This window comes from Piliocolobus tephrosceles, chromosome 7, assembly GCF_002776525.5.
Source record: "Piliocolobus tephrosceles isolate RC106 chromosome 7, ASM277652v3, whole genome shotgun sequence".
Classification (NCBI taxonomy): domain Eukaryota; kingdom Metazoa; phylum Chordata; class Mammalia; order Primates; family Cercopithecidae; genus Piliocolobus; species Piliocolobus tephrosceles.
The window spans coordinates 111,573,033-111,592,232 of NC_045440.1; the positions used below are offsets into that span (position 1 = coordinate 111,573,033).

Consider the following 19,200-nt stretch of genomic DNA (forward strand, 5'->3'; position numbering starts at 1 on the left):
AGCAACAATGAATGATTTAAGGAAGGTTAGTGTGACATAACTGAAGAGTTTTCCTTACTTTAACTTGCACTAGTATTACCTTAAGCCAACAGTCCCCAACCATTTTGGCACCAGGCACCGGTTTCGTGGAAGACAATTTTTCCACAAATCAGGGGTAGGCCACATTAGATTCTCATAAGGAGTGCGCAACCTAGATCCCTCTCATGCTCTCAGTTCACACTAGGGTTCACGCTCCTGAGAATCGAATGCTGCCACAGACTGGTAGCAGTCCATAGCCCAGGGGCTGGGGACTCCAGCTTTAGGCAACCATCTGAGTATGCTTTCTCATCAATAACATATAAATAATACCACCTAAATTTTAGTATTTCCAGGCTTAAGCAAGGCATTCAAATGCTAAGATTCCCTTCCTTCTCCTTAGGTTAGTTTACTTAGAGAAACAGAGGACATGAAAATGCCTGACACATGGTAAATACTTATTACTGGCTTCCTATGACACATGGTAAATTCTTATTATTGGCTTCCTATTTTTCCTACCTGGGGCTTTTACTAGTCCACAGGCTTATTTAATAATTGTTTTTAGCTGCTGAGCTATGTAAGCATCCAGAAATCTTTGTTAGCTATTAATGTGGCTTGGTTGAGCTACAGTCTTAAACGGTGATTAATTATGTCTCCATGTAGGAACTTTTGGCCCTTTGGTTACTGGTAAAGAAGGAAATATGGAAGTCTTGTTTCCTTCCTTCTCAACTGAGAACATCTTTCTCAATTCTACATAGCCTGAGTAATATATGCCATTTTATATAGTTCTGTATAATAACTATGGCTCTATTTGATAAAGAACTTTTAATTCATAGAATTAGCTGCTACATATAGAAAGGGTCTATCTTGTTACTGTTCTACCTTGTTACTGATGTAACACTTTGGTATTTTCTCCATGATCCTTGACCATTTTTTACTACCAAGAATTCTTTATATTTCTATATGTATTTTTTCCTGCCCTATACTTGGCATCTTCACAATACTGGTTACAGATGAATAAAAAAAACAGCACTTGGCTTATCCTAACCAATAATCTTCCTAGTTTCAGCACCCTTAGACTAAAGCTTAGAAGTACCAATACCCCAAGCCAAGGGTTGGAAACCACAGCAGGTGAAACAAATCTGGCCCTTGGCCTGTTTTTGTAAATAGTTTTACTGGAACACGGCCATAAGCATTCATTTACATACAAAGGCTGCTTTTGTGCTACATGACAGAGTTGAATAGCTAAAACAGAGAACATATGGTCTGCAAAGCCTAAGATTTAATATCTGGCCTTTCACAAAAAAAGTTTGTAGACCCCCACGCTAAGTTTAGTATTGGGAGGTCTCCATGCTCTTTGAATGGCTCTCAAGAGCATTGTGACGAATGAAAAAAGCTTATCTCAAAGGTTGTGTATTATGTAATTCCATTTATATAACATTCTCATAATGATAAAATATAGTGATGAGGAACAGATTAGTGGTTCCTAGGGTTAGAGCTGGTTGGGAGTAGGTATGGCTTACAAAAACATAGCATGAGGGAGATCATCATAGTTCTCTATCTTGGTTGCAGTGATGGTTACACAAATCTACACGATAAAATGATAGGGAGCTATTCACGCACATACTGTACCAATGTCAACATCCTGGTTTTGATGCTGTACCACAGTAACATAAAGTGAAAAAATCGACAGAAATAGGGTTCAACCTACATGGACTTCTCTGTACTAATTTTGCAACTTCCTCTGAATATAATTATTCCAAAAAAGAAAGTTAAAAACACACAAACTTGCACATGCAAGAAAATTGACAGCAAGATAAAATGAATCAGTCAATTTTATTCCAATTCTTCAAAATGTATACTCAGTATGTTGTTTCCAAAATGTAAGTCAACCTTTATATAATAGTTTTATTATTTCATCTTTCTTCTCTTTTTTTTTTTTTCATCTTCTCTTTATGGTTCTTCAATAGAAGCCAGAATCTTGAGTTGCCCAGTTAGGAGCCTAAAATACGCAAAAAGAAATCAACAGAGTGAAAAGAAAATACTTTTGAAAAAAAACTAACATACAGCATTTACTTTAGCACTACTCTTGCCAAACCATTCTAAGATCTTAACTCCTGCAATTACTAGATGTCAGATGTCCCACTTAGGACAAAACAAACATCAAAATTATTATCTGGTATAATATTTGGCCAATTAAAATGTACAGCAATAACGGTATCATTAATACTGGAACAATAAACACCACAAATTAATCCTGAAGCACACAGAAAAAAACATCATATGAAAGTTATTTTCTAGGCTCAGTTATTCTAAACTTGGTTAAAATATGCAATTCAAATTCTAATGCATCCTTCTCTTTTGAACTAAAGGACTATTCCACAGACACAAATTTGTTCTTAAAATTTCAATCAAATAGGGTTTCTGCATATCCCACAACTGTTTCCTAATGACTTCCTACCCTCCAGTTACACATAATCATAATGTGTAAACAACATAGTTTAGGATTCCAAAATTTTAAGGCCATTCAAGTTGCTTCAATCTCTAACATGCAGAATTAATCTCCCAAAATGGGAGATTAATTTTTGATGTGAATATCAGATGAAAGATAATGACATTTGTATAAGATCAGCACTAATACATCTAATAAGATCAACATTTTTACAGAACTATTTCTTTAGATTTAGAAGGAATACACATTTCGAACACTTGAAAGAGGGCTACACATGTAAGTTATCATCTGCCAGTATCAAAATGATGTGTTGAAAACCCTGAGGAAATGAGTTAATGAAGTCACACAGGAAGAGTCAAAGCAAAAGACAAATAGTTATAATAAACTAGGAACACAATTTCTTTTTGAAGAGTCAAAGCAAAAGAAAAATAGTTATAATAAACTAGGAACACAATAATGTATCTAAGAAAAAATTCATTTGTTTAGTAATTTCTTAAAATGTTCATATCTTTAAAGAGAAAAACAAAATCAGCTACAACTCATATCAATATACTTTCAAACTTCATGTAACAATTGCACGGTTGCTAAATCCCAGACAGAATAGAAAATGTATGGTTCTTACCTCTGACCTGCTATTCTGATTAAGTTTCTTCTCAATATTCATGGCCAACATCTGGCTTCTAAAAGAAAGGCTTTTGGTCTTTTCAATCACTTGCTGATAGGGTGAGACCGCATTGTTACCCATAACCACATGACCCTAAAAGGAAACACAGGGAAATTGATCCTATAATGTAAATGACAGAGTTTCTCAGGTGAGTAATAAGCATGACATAACCTTTGCACATATTTTAATGCACTATATAGAGATGACAATATTTACCAAGTAAGAAAAAAAACAGGAGGCTTTTGTTGCCTTCAAAGAAATGTTTTACATTAAAACAAAATAAATTATTAAAGGAGGTAATAAAATGTCCTAGTTAAGAATTCCCAAAAGTATAATCAAGAACTTATAGTATGTAGCATAGCTAACGAAATACTCACTAATTTAGAATCAATCTTGGCATCCAGTCTTGCATTTCTAATCAAATTTACAATCCACCTTTCAGCTTCTTCTGGAGTCATGTTCAATTTATCTGCCAACATGCTAACGAAAAAGTAAAAACAGCAATGTTAATTAACTGGGCCTAAAAACTTAGTTTTATGTAAACAGTGTTGACTCATACTCTTCACAGAGACTTTTTGGTATTTCTAGATCACCTTTCTCTTATATACCATGACCCCTACTGTCTGATTTGTTCATGTGCTTGTGCCTATTGACTTGTACTACACACGACCTATTCCATTCACCAACTGGACTGTAAAATCCTTGAGTGTAGGGTAACATTCTGCATTTATGGAAACCCTTCAGCTTCTAGAACAGTACTTTACATTTACCAGGTGCTCAACAAGTAATGATCTAAGGGAGAAAAAGGTTTTATGATGTTCCCTCTATATGAGGGTATATTAAAAGTCAGCCCTCCATATCCACAGGTCCCACATCCTCAGATTCAGCAAACCATGGATAGAAAATATTTAGGAAAAAACAAACAATAAAAAAGAATACAAAAATAATACAAATGAAAAACCAACACAGTATAACAACTATTTACATAGCATTTACATTTTTAACAGTAACCCAGAGATGACAGAAAGTATATGGGATAATATGCATAGGTATAAAGGTTTCTTTGTATAAAGAAGACATATGAAAAAGACACTTGCACAGATATATTTGCAGCAGCACAATTCACAATTCACTTAGGAACCAACCTAAGTGCCCGTCAACTAATGAGTGGATAAAGTAAATCTGGTATATATAAACCATGGAATACCACTCAGCCATTAAAAGGAAGAAAATAATGTCTTTTGCAGCAACTTGGATGAAACTGGAGGCCATTATTCTAAGTGAAATAATGCAGGAGTGGAAAACCAAAAATCTTATGTTCTCATTTATAAGTGGGAGCTAAGCTATGAGCTAAAATCTCAGAATTCACCACTATATTATTCATCCATGCAACAAAAAAAGTGTGCCCCAAAAGCTACTGAAATAAAATTTTTAAAAAAGTAAACCTACTATAAGGAGCATCAGTAATAAGTATAATCTCAGGAAAAACATAAATAAAACTGAGGGACATTGTGTATGTTTGTGCTATAAACTGTGGGGGTACTCCCTGGAGCTATATACTATATATAGTGCATGTGTGTATATGTCTATATATATATAGACACTGAATTTCAGATAAAAGAGACGGAGGGAGTGCACCAGACCATGAAGATCTTGATCTAAAATACTATTTGATATCAATCAATCTGCATTTTGTATTTTTCCAATTTTATGATCCGGTTGAAGAGGGCCATTGCAGTGCTTAATTTATCAGAATTAAAAACACACCAGTCGTAGTAAGTAGGTTAAGTCAGTTCAGCTGATGGAAGAGTACCTACATATGCATGTAAAATATTTAAGAGTATGTAGTATACATGCATGTATATATGTGTGTTTATACACTGTCTTTTATCTTCATGGAAGCTATCAGGTCTCAGCTAAAATAAGACCCTCATAAGCCTTCTAAGACACCTCTCCCATCTGTGATACATCAGTTCGGTGCTTTCATAGCACCTATTTTTGCTATAGTTGTTTTACTGAATATCTGTCTCCAAGGTAGACTGTATATATGTAACCATAGTGCAAGCACCGTATCCTCCTCGTTCATTGCCATTATGTCTACCAATTAGCAGCACAATGCCTCATACACAGGACACAATAAAAATTTACTGTCTGATTGATTCCCATTCTAGTCACTACCCTAGTTCAGGCTCCATTACTATTTCTTAGTTTTCTAACTACTTTACCTCTTGAGTGTCTTCCATCTATCTTACATAGCTACCAGGTTAGTTCTACAACCCAACTACAGTAGTTCCCACTTATCTGTAGTTCCACTTTCTGTGGTTTCTGTTATCAGCAGTCAATTCCAGTCTGAAAATATTAAATAGAAAACTCCAGAAATAAGCAATTGATAAGCTTTAAATTGTACACTAGTCTGGCTGGCATGATGATATCCTGTATTGTCCTAATGCCTCACCCAGGACTTGAATCATCCCTTTGTCCTGCATATCACCACTATATACGCCACCCGCCCATCGGTTACATAGCAGCTATCCCAGCTATCAGATCAAGCGCCCTGGTATCACAGTGCTTATGTTCAAGGAACCATTATTTTACCTAGTAATGGCCCCGAAGTACAAGAGTAGTGATGCTAGCACATTGTTATAAATTTATTATTATTGTTGTTAATCTTTTACTGTGCTCAACTTATCAATTAAACTTTATCAAGTTACATGTGCACAGGGAAAAACCTAGTATGTATTGGGTTTGGTACTACCTGCAGTTTCAAGTATCCTCTGGGGGTCTTGGAATGTACCCCCTTGGATAAAGGGAGACTACTATACCCAGTTTATTTCCATATTCCTTTCAACACTTTTAACTTTCCAAGTTCCCAATATTCTCCTTCATAAATATAACATGCCAGCCAAACCAAACCAATCCTTTTCCTTCATTGACATTCACTCAACAAAATATAAACCGTGTTAGATGCTGTTGGCAAAACATCCTCTGTTGCCAGCCTTTACAGAGTTTAAGTCAAGGGGGTCTTGACTTGAACATCGCTTGATCTTGGGAGGCAGAGGTTACAGTGAGCTGAGATGGCATCACTGCACTCCAGCATGGGCAACAAAGTGAGACCTCCGTGTCAAAAAAAAAAAAAAAAAGAAAAAAAAGAAAGAAAGAAAGAAAGAAAGAAAGAAAGAAAGAAAGAAAGAAAGAAAGAAAGAAAGAAAGAAAGAAAGAAAGAAAGAAAGAAAGAGAAAGAAAAAAGAAAGAAAAAAGAAAAAGTGGAAGGAGCTATGTATGTAAAATCCAAAAAGGTCTACCAGTTCTAATCTGGAGATTTTAGGAATAGCTTACCTAAGGAAATGATATTTAATCTTAGATTTTTAAGACCATAGAATGAAAATTCCATTGTAGGCTGGATATGGTGGTTCATACCTATAATCACAACACTTTGGGAGGCTGAGGCCAGAAGTTTGAGATCAGTCTGAACAACGAAGAGAGATTCTGTGCACACGTGGGCACACACACGCATAGAGGGACACACACACACACAAAGGCATGGTAGCTTGCACCTGTAGTCCCAGATACTCGAGAGGCTAAGGTCTGAGTATCATTTGAGCCCAGCAGTTTGAGACTGCAGTAAGCTATGATTACACCACTGTACTTCAGCTTTGGTGACAGAACAAAATCCTGTGCTTCTATTAAAAAAAAATTCCATCTTATGTAATAACTAACTAGAATTCTCTATCCCTCCCTCTTTCTTTACATCCGTATTCTAAGTCTCATTCCAACATAGCTGGTGTTAATTCTGCATCAAGTATCAAGATCCATAAATGCCTGTATGCTCTAAGCCATATCTTACTTTGTGGATCTTTGTTTGCACTGTGCTTGTTGATCTTTTATTTGTTGATCTTTACTTTTCGAAGTGAATCAAGTCAAAGAAAAACCTGAAATAAGGCCCAAGGAATACTAGTAAATTATTGATGGCATCTCAGTTTATCTAAGCTACCAAGTACCACTGTGACTGAATTAAAGAATGTGGAAATAATCTAGTTTGTTTTAAGTAACATGAAAATGCACACAGTAAAAGAAACCAAATGATTAACAAGACTGTAATCCCAGCACTTTGGGAGACCAAGGAAGGAGGACTGCTTGAACCCGGGAATTTGACACCAGCCTGGGCAACATAGCAAGACCCTGTCTCTACAAAAAGCAAAGAAAAAAAAAAAAGCAAAAAAAGGACTAATAGAAATCATCAAGGTCTACAATTCTTTTCCAATCTAGCAATTTTATGCAGAATAGTACAGATTTTAAAATAAGAGTGTAATATCCTATCAAAGCTCAGAAGATAAAAAGCTGTCCCTGGTGGTCTAGTGGCTACGGAGAAATAAAACCATTTTTAAAAAGACAAAAAGTTGGCTTAACCTATCCCAGAATATGCTACCTCATGTTACTGAAAATAATTCAATTTATACAATGGAATTTTTATTCTATGGTCTTAAACTAAAAGACAAAATCCATCAAAATGCAGAATTTCTGAGAAAAATATCTAGTCCAATCCAGATTTTAAACACTCAAATTTCTAGATTATTTAGATTACACTAAAAATCTCAATCTTGTCTGTAGGCAGCTGAAGGTAGATATTTAAATATGTTCTGTAAACCCCTTATAAATATCTTTAACCTAACTAGCTCTGTTGCTCCACCGGCACACACACAAAACACAGTATCGAATATGTTAAATAAGACACGTACAGAATTCTTAAGTGCTATTTCAAGAGAAAGCAAAAAAAAAATCTTTCATCCTCAGTTCAATTTAATTAAACATGTTCATGCTTCTAGCACAAAATGAAATACCTTGTTTCCAGGAAGTAAAAAAATACCAGAGATCCCACTTAAGGACACAAGATATGTAAGTCTTAATTTAGGGAAACGACTAGGGTTGTATCAACTCTAGATTTTCTGTCAGGTTTTCAGTGCCTAATCTTTTAAATGGTCTTCCTTTTCTGAACTCTCCCATAGCCACCATCGTCCCCCACCCTCTCATCTTAACAAAGACTTGGAAAAGTAAGGACCTGGAGGTCCTATATTTCACCTGTCTTATTAATTACCTCTTTGAATAACCTGGCTTTCCAAATTTTACCTGATAGGCACAATTTATTTCAAAATACTGTTGATTTAACCATTCGAACATAGAAACCTCTGGTCTAGTTTTCACTGAAGACTGTTGGCCAACTATTCAGAATATCCAAAGAAAAGTACTCCAAGTCTTCTCTAATTAGTTTAAGACAACTAATGAAAGAATCAGTGTTAAGTGTAAACTATGTTTAACTGTATGACTGGGAGGAAATAGGACAAAGAAAACAGGAGAAAATTGAGAAATGCTAAATCCTTATGTGAAAACTGAAAATTCTCACTGAACTTTCCAATATCTCTTTATAATCTTATAAATAACTGAACCTTATTGACAATGCAGAAATGCAATGATAATGGCCTTTGAAACTATCTCCATACATTTACATTCTAAATGTAAATTGTTATGTGGTTATAAGAACTTTAAGAAAAATATTAAGACCTAGCCGGGCGTGGTGGCTCAAGCCTGTAATCCCAGCACTTCGGGAGGCCGAGGCGGGCAGATCACGAGGTCAGGAGATCGAGACCATCCTGGCTAACACGGTGAAACCCCGTCTCTACTAAAAAATACAAAAAACTAGCCGGGCGAGGTGGCGGCGCCTGTAGTCCCAGCTACCTGGGAGGCTGAGGCAGGAGAATAGCATGAACCCGGGAGGCGGAGCTTGCAGTCAGCTGAGATCTGGCCACAGCACTCCAGCCCGGGTGACAGAGCGAGACTCCATCTCAAAAAAAAAAAAAAGAAAAAAAAAGAGAAAAATATTAAGACCTAAAATATAACTTAATAAAATAAGCAAAGTAGAATAACTTCAAAACTTAAAGTAACCCCCATTGGGAAATTATATTCATGTATGCTCCAAAATGTTTATCATACACATTCAAAATATTACTTCCATACTTTGTTTTTATCTACAATTGAAAACTGGTCCAAGAATTATTTTAGAACAGCTTTTAAATTTCAGACACATACCATAGCTGATAAAACGATTCAGCTATACTAAATTAAACCCCAACACAGTAATCTTTTTTGACAGATGTTGCATACTTTATGGTAAACAGATTTGTAACTTATCCTACAGATCAATAAGGTTGTATAAAAACATATAAAACATTTTTAATATACATTTTTATAAAGCTATCACATGTGCTTACAGGCATTTAGTCAGGAAATCTATTAACAGAGAATGTTCCAAATTACACATAGAAAGAGTTATTTAATAAACAATTATGGGTTTTATTATACTATTTTCAGCATTTGAAATGTGTCCTTTAGTGGAAGAAAAAGAAGCTGAGACATATCCCTTCCCCTCCCTCAAAAGACAGAACATCAAATAACTTTAAACTAATTAAAGGCAAAAACAACCCAGCATAAACTAGTGAATGGAATAATTTGCCATAGTTAGTATTCAGTGGAAAAAAGTCTAGTTTGGGCCTTAAAGGTATTCCATGCAGAGAGTTATCAGGATTCACTGACCCTATCTAATTTTCTTCCCATTGTTCTCCAATGCAGAGTGACTAGAGAGACTGATATGGACATACTTTTAATAATGTGTAATTTCACGTATGAAATTTTGAAATTTCCCAAAATTACAAATATTTTCAATAATTTGTAATTTTATATTTGTCCACTTATTTAATATCTGCTTCTTCCTCTGGATTTTAAGCTCTTTGAAAGAGAACTCACTACTTTCTACCCTGTGTTTGGCCAAAAGAGGCACTCATTAACATCTATAATGTTTTCTTTGGAGAGCTGTACTACTAGGTAGGTCGCTATTAATTAATTATACCTTAATCATGATACATAGCATATTTGTTGCTTAGGAAGCTGAACACTAACTTTTAGAAAAGTTTTGCTTATTCTCAAAGTAATAAAAATACAGGAATGGAGAACAAATGAGTAGTTGCCAGAAATTAAGGAGAGGGTGGCAGGGAAGGGGGTACCACTATAAAAGAGTAGCTTGAAGGATCCTTGTGATAGAAATATTCTATATTTTGAATGTATCAACATCAACATCTTGGCTGCTATATTTTATTGTGGTTTTGCAAGATGTTACTAACGGGAGAAACTGAGTAAAGGACACAGGGTGTCTTTTTATCATTTCGTACAACTGATATATAATCATCTCGAAATAAACAGTGTAACTTTTTTTTTTTTTTTTTTTTTTTTTAAGCCAGATCTTGCATCAAAGTCACTTAGAGGACCTTTTTTAAAACACAGTCTCTGGGGTCTGCCTCCAGAAAATGATTTTAATGGTTAGGCTCAGTCATCTAGTATTTCTGTTTATTACTTTAGGGTTTCCCATTTGATTCTAATGTGCTGTCAGTACTATAAAATCACTAATTTACAGCAATGATTCCCCAAGGCTGACTGCAAAAGAATCAACTGAGAAGCTTTAATCCCAGATTCTCAATGCCTACATCACAGAGATTTTGATTCAGAAGGTCTGGGATAAAAGCAGGAAATCTATTATTTTTAAGCTTAAATTCTTGTTGTTTTACTTCTCCAGATGACTTCAATGTACAACTAGGTTTAAAACCTCTAGATTAAAGTATTTTTTTTCCTGTATATTGTTTAAAGGTAGTTTTTAGCTCTGTTGGTCATTATCACGGATTACAAATCCTTGAAGTCCAAATTAAAATGTTTGCTGTATTTATAAAATCCCAACATAAATACTTATTATTTCCAGCCACTGTCTTTCTTTTCTTTTTCTTTTTTTATTATACTTTAAGTTCTAAGGTACATGTGTACACGTGCAGGTCTGTTACATATGTATACATGTGCCATGTTGGTGTGCTGCACCTGTTAACTCGTCGTTTACATTAGGTGTATCTCCTAATGCTATCCCTCCCTCCGCCCCCAACCCCACGACAGGCCCTGGTGTGTGATGTTCCCCACCCTGTGTCCAAATGTTCTCATTGTTCAATTCCCACCTATGAGTGAGAACATGTGGTGTTTGGTTTTCTGTCCTTGTGACAGTTTGCTCAGAATAATGGTTTCTAGATTAATCCACGTCCCTACACAGGACATGAACTCATCCTTTTTTTATGGCTGCATAGTATTCCACAGGGTATATGTGACACATTTTCTTAATCCAGTCTATCATTGATGGACATTTGGGTTGATTCCAAGTCTTTGCTATTGTGAACAGTGCCACAATAAGCATATGTGTGCATGTGTCTTTATAGCAGCATGATTTATAATCCTTGGGGATATGCCCAGTCATGGGATGGCTAGGTCAAATGGTATTTCTGGTATCAACACACTGTCTTCCACAATGGTTGAACTAGTTTACAGTTCCACCAACAGTGTAAAAGTGTTCCTATTTCTCCACATCTTCTCTAGCATCTGTTGTTTCCTGACTTTTTAATGATCGCCATTCTAACTGGTGTGAGATGGTATCTCATTGTGGTTTTTATTTGCATTTCTCTGATGGCCACTGATGATGAGCATTTTTTCATGTGTCTGTTGGCTGCATAAATGTCTTCTTTTGAGAAGTGTCTGTTCATATCCTTTGCCCACTTTCTGATGGAGTTGTTTGATTTTTTCTTGTAAATCTGTTTAAGTTCTTTGCAGATTCTGGATATTAGCCCTTCATCAGATGGGTAGATTGTACAAATTTTCTCCCATTCTGTAGGCTGCCTGTTCACTCTGATGGTAGTTTCTTTTGTCCAGCCACTGTCTTTCTAACCAATTACAGCATCCTTAAAAACACGAAGAAGCTTATCTTCTTAATTCATTATACAATAAAGGTATTGAATTACTGATTTTTTTCACTCCATTACTTTAGCAGGCTGTAATTACACGCCTAAAAAATTGGTTACCTAATGCAGTGGTTTTGGATTCTGGCTGTGCTTCGGAATAACCACCCTCAAGATACAGCACAGCAGCCCTGCTGCAAATCATAGCACAGCCTACTCAATAAATCTGATTCAAAGGTTTAGGGTGGCTACAGAGAGTTTATAAAACAAACTCTACAAAGATTCTGAAACACAGAGTTAAACTGACTTAGGGTTTTCAACTTTATCCTCTGGCTCAACTGATACACTAAATGACAAATTAATCCAAACCTGACATTTCTAAGAATATAAGTCGTTCACAATATAAAAGAATTTACAGTGAGGTACAGTACAATGAATGTCAGACACCTTTAGTGTAGGCTCTATCAAGACCTAGTTTAATGTCCTTGAGCCTTAAATTTCCTGGCTACAAAACAATGCAGTTGTTCTGAGTCAGTGTTTTGTAAAATTGTGTTCCAAAGAGGTGTCTTAGTAGTCAGGAGAGAAGCTGAACAGAGCTGTAAGATAGGCAAGGTGAATGGGCTCTGCTTTGATCTGCTTATATACATATATAAATACATATATTCATATATATGATATTGCATTTGAAAATAAGTCCCACTGTCACACACATAGAGATTTGAAAGCCATGCTTCAAGATCTTGAAATGTGAGCCATCTTTGAAGTACACATACTGAACACATACAAACACATTTTCAGATATAAAACATTTCCATCACCACAGAAAATTCCACTGAAGAGTCCTTCACCTGAAAAGTAACTGTTGTTGGATTATAAGATCCCTAAGATTGCTTTCAGATTGAAAATTCTACCATAGTATTTGAAAAACCCCTGGGTGCAAGTGGCTCACACCTGTAATCCCAGCACTCTGGGAGGCCAAGGCAGGCAGATCACTTGAGGCCAGGAGTTCAACACAAGCCTGGCCAACATGGTGAAACCCCATCTCTACTAAAAGTACAAAAATTAGCTGGGCATGGTGGCACATGCCTGTAATCTCAGCTACTTGGGAGGCTGAGGCACAAGAATCTCTTGAACCCAGAAGGCGGATGTTGCAGTGAGCAGAGATCATACCACTGTACTCAGCAGTGCAGGACTGTGTCTCCAAAAAAAAAGAAAAACACACATTATTGATCCATGTACTCTTAATCATCTTAGTAAAACATTGGAAAAAAAACTGAAGAGCTGAAGTGAAAGAAAATGCTACTACTAGAAAAAAAATATTTTTGGACTCTGGAAAGCCACTAGGACTTTAGTCTGAAAATGCTTTGTAGATTTTTGTCTAGCATAAAACTACAGAGATTAAGAAAATAATAAAAATCTACACAGAGAAAAGTTTGAAAAATTCTCAGATAATGTCACATAAAGGTATATAGAAACATTCCCACTCTATTAACTTCTTTGAGCTGCACATCTCTCTTCAGTAAGGAGGACACATACTTAATCTATGTTCCTGTTAAAATATAACAAACCAAATCCCAAGAAAGAAAATAATGAATCTATAGTTGCAGAGTTAAAGGAAAAGAGCTAGAACAAATCTTATTGATAGTACCTTGGAAGCAAACATCAAAGCAGACAAGCATTATCACTGACAAAAATGCCAAGTTCACTAATACAAAGAACAGAAGAAATTTACTTAACAAATATTTATATTGTACACTCATACTATACTGTACAAAGCATATTACATGCTACAAAGTTAGTATGCTAGGTGCTAAAGATGCAAAAAAAAGGGTCAGCTTTCAAAAGGCCCACAACAGGGGTAGTAGTTACATCAGTCCTGGACCAAAACACACCCAAATGACCATATTCTAACGAGAAATGGAGAAAATTCTATAAGGGAAACCAAAATACTAACATCCCTCTTTCACAAGCCCTACTTACAAACCTTAAAAATAAAGAACAATGCAAGAATTCGGTTACTACTGTCCACCGGAGCCCCACATATGATATACCTACCTCTTTATTTCACAACCAATTACATTATTAGGAATTTTCATGTAATTTGTAAGAGAATCAGGTTTAAAAAATTCTGTCTACAAGCTATAGTAAAGTGCTAATAAAACTGTGAAGGCAAGGATTCAATCCCCATAGGAAAAAATCCCATGATTATGCTATACTTCTAACTCTGGACAACCACTTCAATGGAGAGCCCACTAAAATTAGGCAAAACAAGTACGGATAAGCAAAACAAATGGCATTAAAGAAAAAGAATTTGTTTTATGCACAATTCCTCAGAAGCAAACACTAAAGTAGTAGGTTTTTAAACATTTATGTTTGACTTCCTCTGTGCCCAAAGGGCACTAGTCATTTTTCAAACTCTAATGTGTACAATTTATTTCTAATAGGTTATGTACATTTCACAATTTTTACCCAAAAATTTTCTCACAAAACAGGAAATTACAACTAAAATTCACCATAATTTTTCCATCTTTCAACATTTTAAGATGTCATAGGAGTTTACTATAGGAGAATTCAAATATGTAATTAAATCATACAAACTAAATGGAAAGGATTACCAAATGTAGTGGTCTTCCAACAGAATTTCCAAGTTAATTGGTATCTCCTTCTTTGTACTGCTGCTGAAAACCATTTTAGAAATGTTTACTTCACTTTTCTCCTTATGTAAAGTATTTACTCTTCAATAAGGTAACTGACAATCATATATTGCCTTCAACTTAGTATTTTGAAAAATTATGCCACTCAGGCTAAAACTATTTGAGTCTATAGCAAAAGTTAGGTTTTTAAGCAATTTCATCAAATTGTTTCATTGTTCTTCTGAAAGCAAAGGGAAATAAAAATCCAATTAACTGGAATTCTATTAAGTGTAAATTCACAATAAATGGAAATTTCCAGGAATTTTAAAGTAGAAAATCCAAATCAAATCACAGTGTTCTTACTTGATGCTGATACACTGGTGGATGCGACAGAAAGTCTCAAATATGAAGAGACGGGCATTTTCAATGAAATCCTCAAGACAAGCCACCAAGAAGAAGTCATTCACAAGAACCTATATGTACAAATACAACAAAAATTAATGATGAAATGTGAATCAAATACTTTGCTTTATTTTTCCATTCTAATATCATGAGTTTTATACCACAGCACTTTCTAGAACACTGTGTTCAAATCTTTAATGATTTAAATAATAAAAGACTACTACAAGATAAAGACCTAAAAACTACAATGTTTCTGATAACTTTAAGTAATAAAGTAGCCTTCAGACAACAAAGGTTGGTACTATCCATTATTCTACATAAATGCGCTACAGATAATATATCTCTTCCAATTATTTAAAATAGTTATAAATGGACTAAAGCCCTAAGTATTTCTGTAGTATTAAGTAGACTTAGAAATTAGAAAGGAAAAGAATGCAAAAGGTGGCTACTATTCCACAGATGGTGTAATTAAAAGAGAATATTTTAATTTCAAAAACAGCAACCAAGTGCCCTCTAGGTCTCTTAACAGCAAAACCTAAACACTTAGCATAATGAATATACACCAATATTTACCTTAATAATGTAACATATGACTACAAAAAAAAACACCAATTAACATATATGGATAATAACATATTAACATATTGGATTCTAATTTTCTATTCCATCTAATGTTTGAAAATCATCAGGGAGGCCGAGCATGGTGGCTGATGCCTGTAATCCCAGCACTTTGGGAGGCCTAGGCGGGAGAATCACGAGATAAGGAGATCGAGACCATCCTGGCTAACACAGTGAAACCCCATCTCTACTAAAAATGCAAAAAATTAGCCAGGCGAGGTGGCAGGCACCTGTAGTCCCAGCTACTTGGGAGGCTGAGGCAGGAGAATGTCGTGAACCCGGGAGGCGGAGCTTGCAGTGAGCCGAGATGGCGCCACTGCACTCCAGCCTGGGTGACAGAGCGAGGCTCCATCTCAAAAAAAAATAAAAAAGAAAGAAAATCATCAGGGAATGGATATTTGCATGATCATTTTTTTCCTTAGAGAAATAAGACTTTTGTCAACAAATTGCCCATTTTGTGCCAAGATGAAACTGATGACTAGTAACTAGTAAACTGATGATCTGGTAAATGCGACTACATTTAGCAGCTAGAATTCTTAGTTTGGTTTCTTAAAACTTGTAACTAATTATTCAAAACAACTATAACTCTTGCACAGTTGTTCTAAAGGTACTTTAATTCTGCTAAACAACAAGAGACACTGCCGTTACAAAATTCATAAGTACAATGAATTGCCTGGTTTATCAAAAATGTTAAATACAACCGTGGGAAATATTCTAAAGATAAGCCCACCTATGAACCAAAATTAAAAACACAGTAGCTACCTGCAATTCAAAGTGACCTTGCCTGTACATACGAAATATTAAAAATATTTATTCATTAGAGGTAAGACATGAAATTATCGATGTATCTGTGAATTTACCCCCAATGTTTCAACAAACTCCCCTCACAAAAGAGATAAACACATGGCAACAATATTAAAAAAGTCATCACTTTAGCACATTCCCATTTTAAGATTAATAAACATAAGCCATTTAATCCATTTTAAGGTTAATAAACATGAGCCATTTAGGCCTTTTTAAGATTAATAAACGTATTTCTGTTATAATTGCTTCATTATTTTAAGGAAGACACTGCAAGATTAACTTTACAATATTCAAAAATTTAAGAACAGTGTTAGTTTATAAGTAAAAATTCATACTTACTGATTCACATTCCCTCAGCTTTTTCTGAGCCCCATCGAAGTCAAAGTTAACATATAAACATTCAACAAATTCTGTAATTGGGTCTTTATATGTGTAAGACTCCTGTAAAAATAAGTCAATGATCAAGGTAAGTCTGATTCAACACCGTTTAGCAGATTGCCCCAGAATATCCCAATCTTCTTGTTTTCTCCTTCCTTACCATTAATTTCTAGACAAATTACCTAGCATCTTCTCGAAGCAATTGTTCCTATCCTGATTCCAGACCACGCCTTAAGCTTATGTCTTTCAAACCAAGTTCTCTAAAGTCTCATCCTAGAAGCATTCTGAAAGCTTTCAAAATCCCCTACTACCAAGTCTCCCTTAGCCAATAAACAGTAATAAACTTCCCAAGCATAAGGATATTCATTCCCTACTGAATGACAGTAACTTCTTTGTATTTAATTCACTCTTACATACATATTTAAGTTATTTTTCTAAACTATGGGTTTTGCTGATAAGCTCAATAAATATCAATCAGCATGGCTGCCTGAACCTTTTCCCCAACTTGGGGTCTACTGAAACTGTATTGTATATAAAGTTCACCCATCTAGAATTATACAGGTAATGACCCCCTAACTCCAGGTTCCAGATTTTCTTCAGTCTTTGCAATAAGAGAAACACATATACATAATGTATATTAAGTGTTCATCTAGCAGACAGTAATAATCATTCCCACCACATCCAACTTGTGTATCTTGGACTTAAGGAAAACAAAAGCGCATTTGAGGCCCTTCTCTTTTCTAAACTTCATGTATTCCTCACCTATTTTTAAAAACATTTTTACCTTAAGAACTAAGTCTTGCTTTAGAAAAAGAGGTTAGACCTAAAGCTTAGGTACTTTTAAAAAAAAACAATATATGTTTCAGTTTTACCTGTTGAATAACTTTAACTAGGTCTTTTAGAACCTGCCGACGTTTCCGAACATCCTTGTTTGTTATGACTGCTGTAGTCAAATAGCGAAGAATGTGTGGACACATTGTCTGAATTGCATTAAGATATCTAAGAAAAAAATATAAAGTTATTTAATAACTTACCCAGGGTGAGTTAAAGAAAAGTCTCAAAGCAAGTCATTAGATTGTACTATTTCACTAGCCTAAGACTGCAAACACTTAATAATGAGTATTATAAGAAAATATCCTCCAAGGAAATTTAAAAACAGAATCCAGTTTCAGGAATCCAAATGAGGAGAATTCCAGCCACTATTTCTTTAATATGGGGTGAGATGGAAGACTCAATCAAGAGGCTAATTATCCTATTACTATTTTTAAGTAACAGGATTTTGGAAGGCTCATTGACATGCTGTCAGTCTGTTCCAAAAGGCACTAAGTGACGACTTTCATTCACCTATTAGAAAAAAACGTGTGAAAACCTATGTGCAAAGCACTCATACTAATCAGAAAATCAGGCACTTCAATAATTCAGGGGATGAAAGACTGGAAGCAATAGGGAGAAGGAATATTACAATATTATAAGGCATTGGCTGAAGTGGTAGCAGTAGGAATTAGGAAGGAATAGATGTCAGGTAAACATTAACAGGGTCTTGGCTAATATTTAGCAAATCTTGCTGTTGTGATGATCAACATGGGACAATGCCCTGTAAATCAGGTGTTTACCCTTGTTTCTCCTGCTTAATTTCCTCAAAAAGCTCCCTATTTATTTACCCAATAAATATTAATTTAGCACCTCTGAGTGCCAGACACTATACCTATCTCAGAATTATCTGTCAATAAAGTCCATTTCTCTTAGGTGAATATTCAAGCCCCAAATCACTCATCCAGCTACTACCATTGACAGCTTCCTCTTTCTTCAAGTTCACTCCACACAGATTGGTCTCCCAAACACATACCCCTGAAAGCCTAAATCTTAGCCATCCTTCAAGGTCCAGCTTCAATACCTTATCTTCTAAGTTCCCCCAGACAATGATGAATACATCTGTATTTTATTATATTACAGATTCCCACAAAATGTTGTTTAAACTCTTTAGAGGACCCTAGAATCGAACACTTAATAGTGTTCCCAATCTATCTAGTCCCACTCAGCCACCCTGAATGCCCTCTAAATGAGGCAAAGTATAAAAAGAATATCCACTCAAGAATAAATAAGTTCTAGGAAAAGACACCAAAAACAAACTGGTTGAATGACATCATCTGAAAAAGTAAGCTCGACTTTCAAATGAAAATTTTTTAATTGCAATGCTCATTTATAACAATTACTTCTCTCGCCAGAGAGCTCATGCACAAACACAGGAAAGCGTGATTGTTTTTTCTTACTATCAGTTTTAAAGTAGGTAATTTTATTTATTTATTTTATTTATTTATTTTTTTGAGATGAAGCCTCACTCTGTCTCCCAGGTTGGAGTGCAGCGGTACCATCTCAGTTCACTGAAACCTCCGCTTCCCAGATTCAAGAGATTCTCCTGCCTCA

At 35.3% G+C, this 19,200-nt stretch overlaps 1 protein-coding gene across 1 annotated transcript in view; it reads right to left on the bottom strand.

Moving 5' to 3' along the window:
• Positions 1-1,832: 1,832 nt before the first annotated feature.
• EIF3E (eukaryotic translation initiation factor 3 subunit E) overlaps positions 1,833-19,200 on the bottom strand; it is a 46,347-nt gene continuing 28,979 nt past the window's right edge. The window contains exons 8-13 of the mRNA XM_023225056.1: positions 17,649-17,775; positions 16,738-16,839; positions 14,938-15,047; positions 3,509-3,611; positions 3,090-3,224; positions 1,833-2,017 (exon numbers count right to left, since the gene is read on the bottom strand). Of these exons, the coding sequence (XP_023080824.1) occupies positions 1,979-2,017; positions 3,090-3,224; positions 3,509-3,611; positions 14,938-15,047; positions 16,738-16,839; positions 17,649-17,775 (616 nt within the window). The 3' untranslated portion in view covers positions 1,833-1,978. The remainder of the gene's footprint in view (positions 2,018-3,089; positions 3,225-3,508; positions 3,612-14,937; positions 15,048-16,737; positions 16,840-17,648; positions 17,776-19,200) is intronic.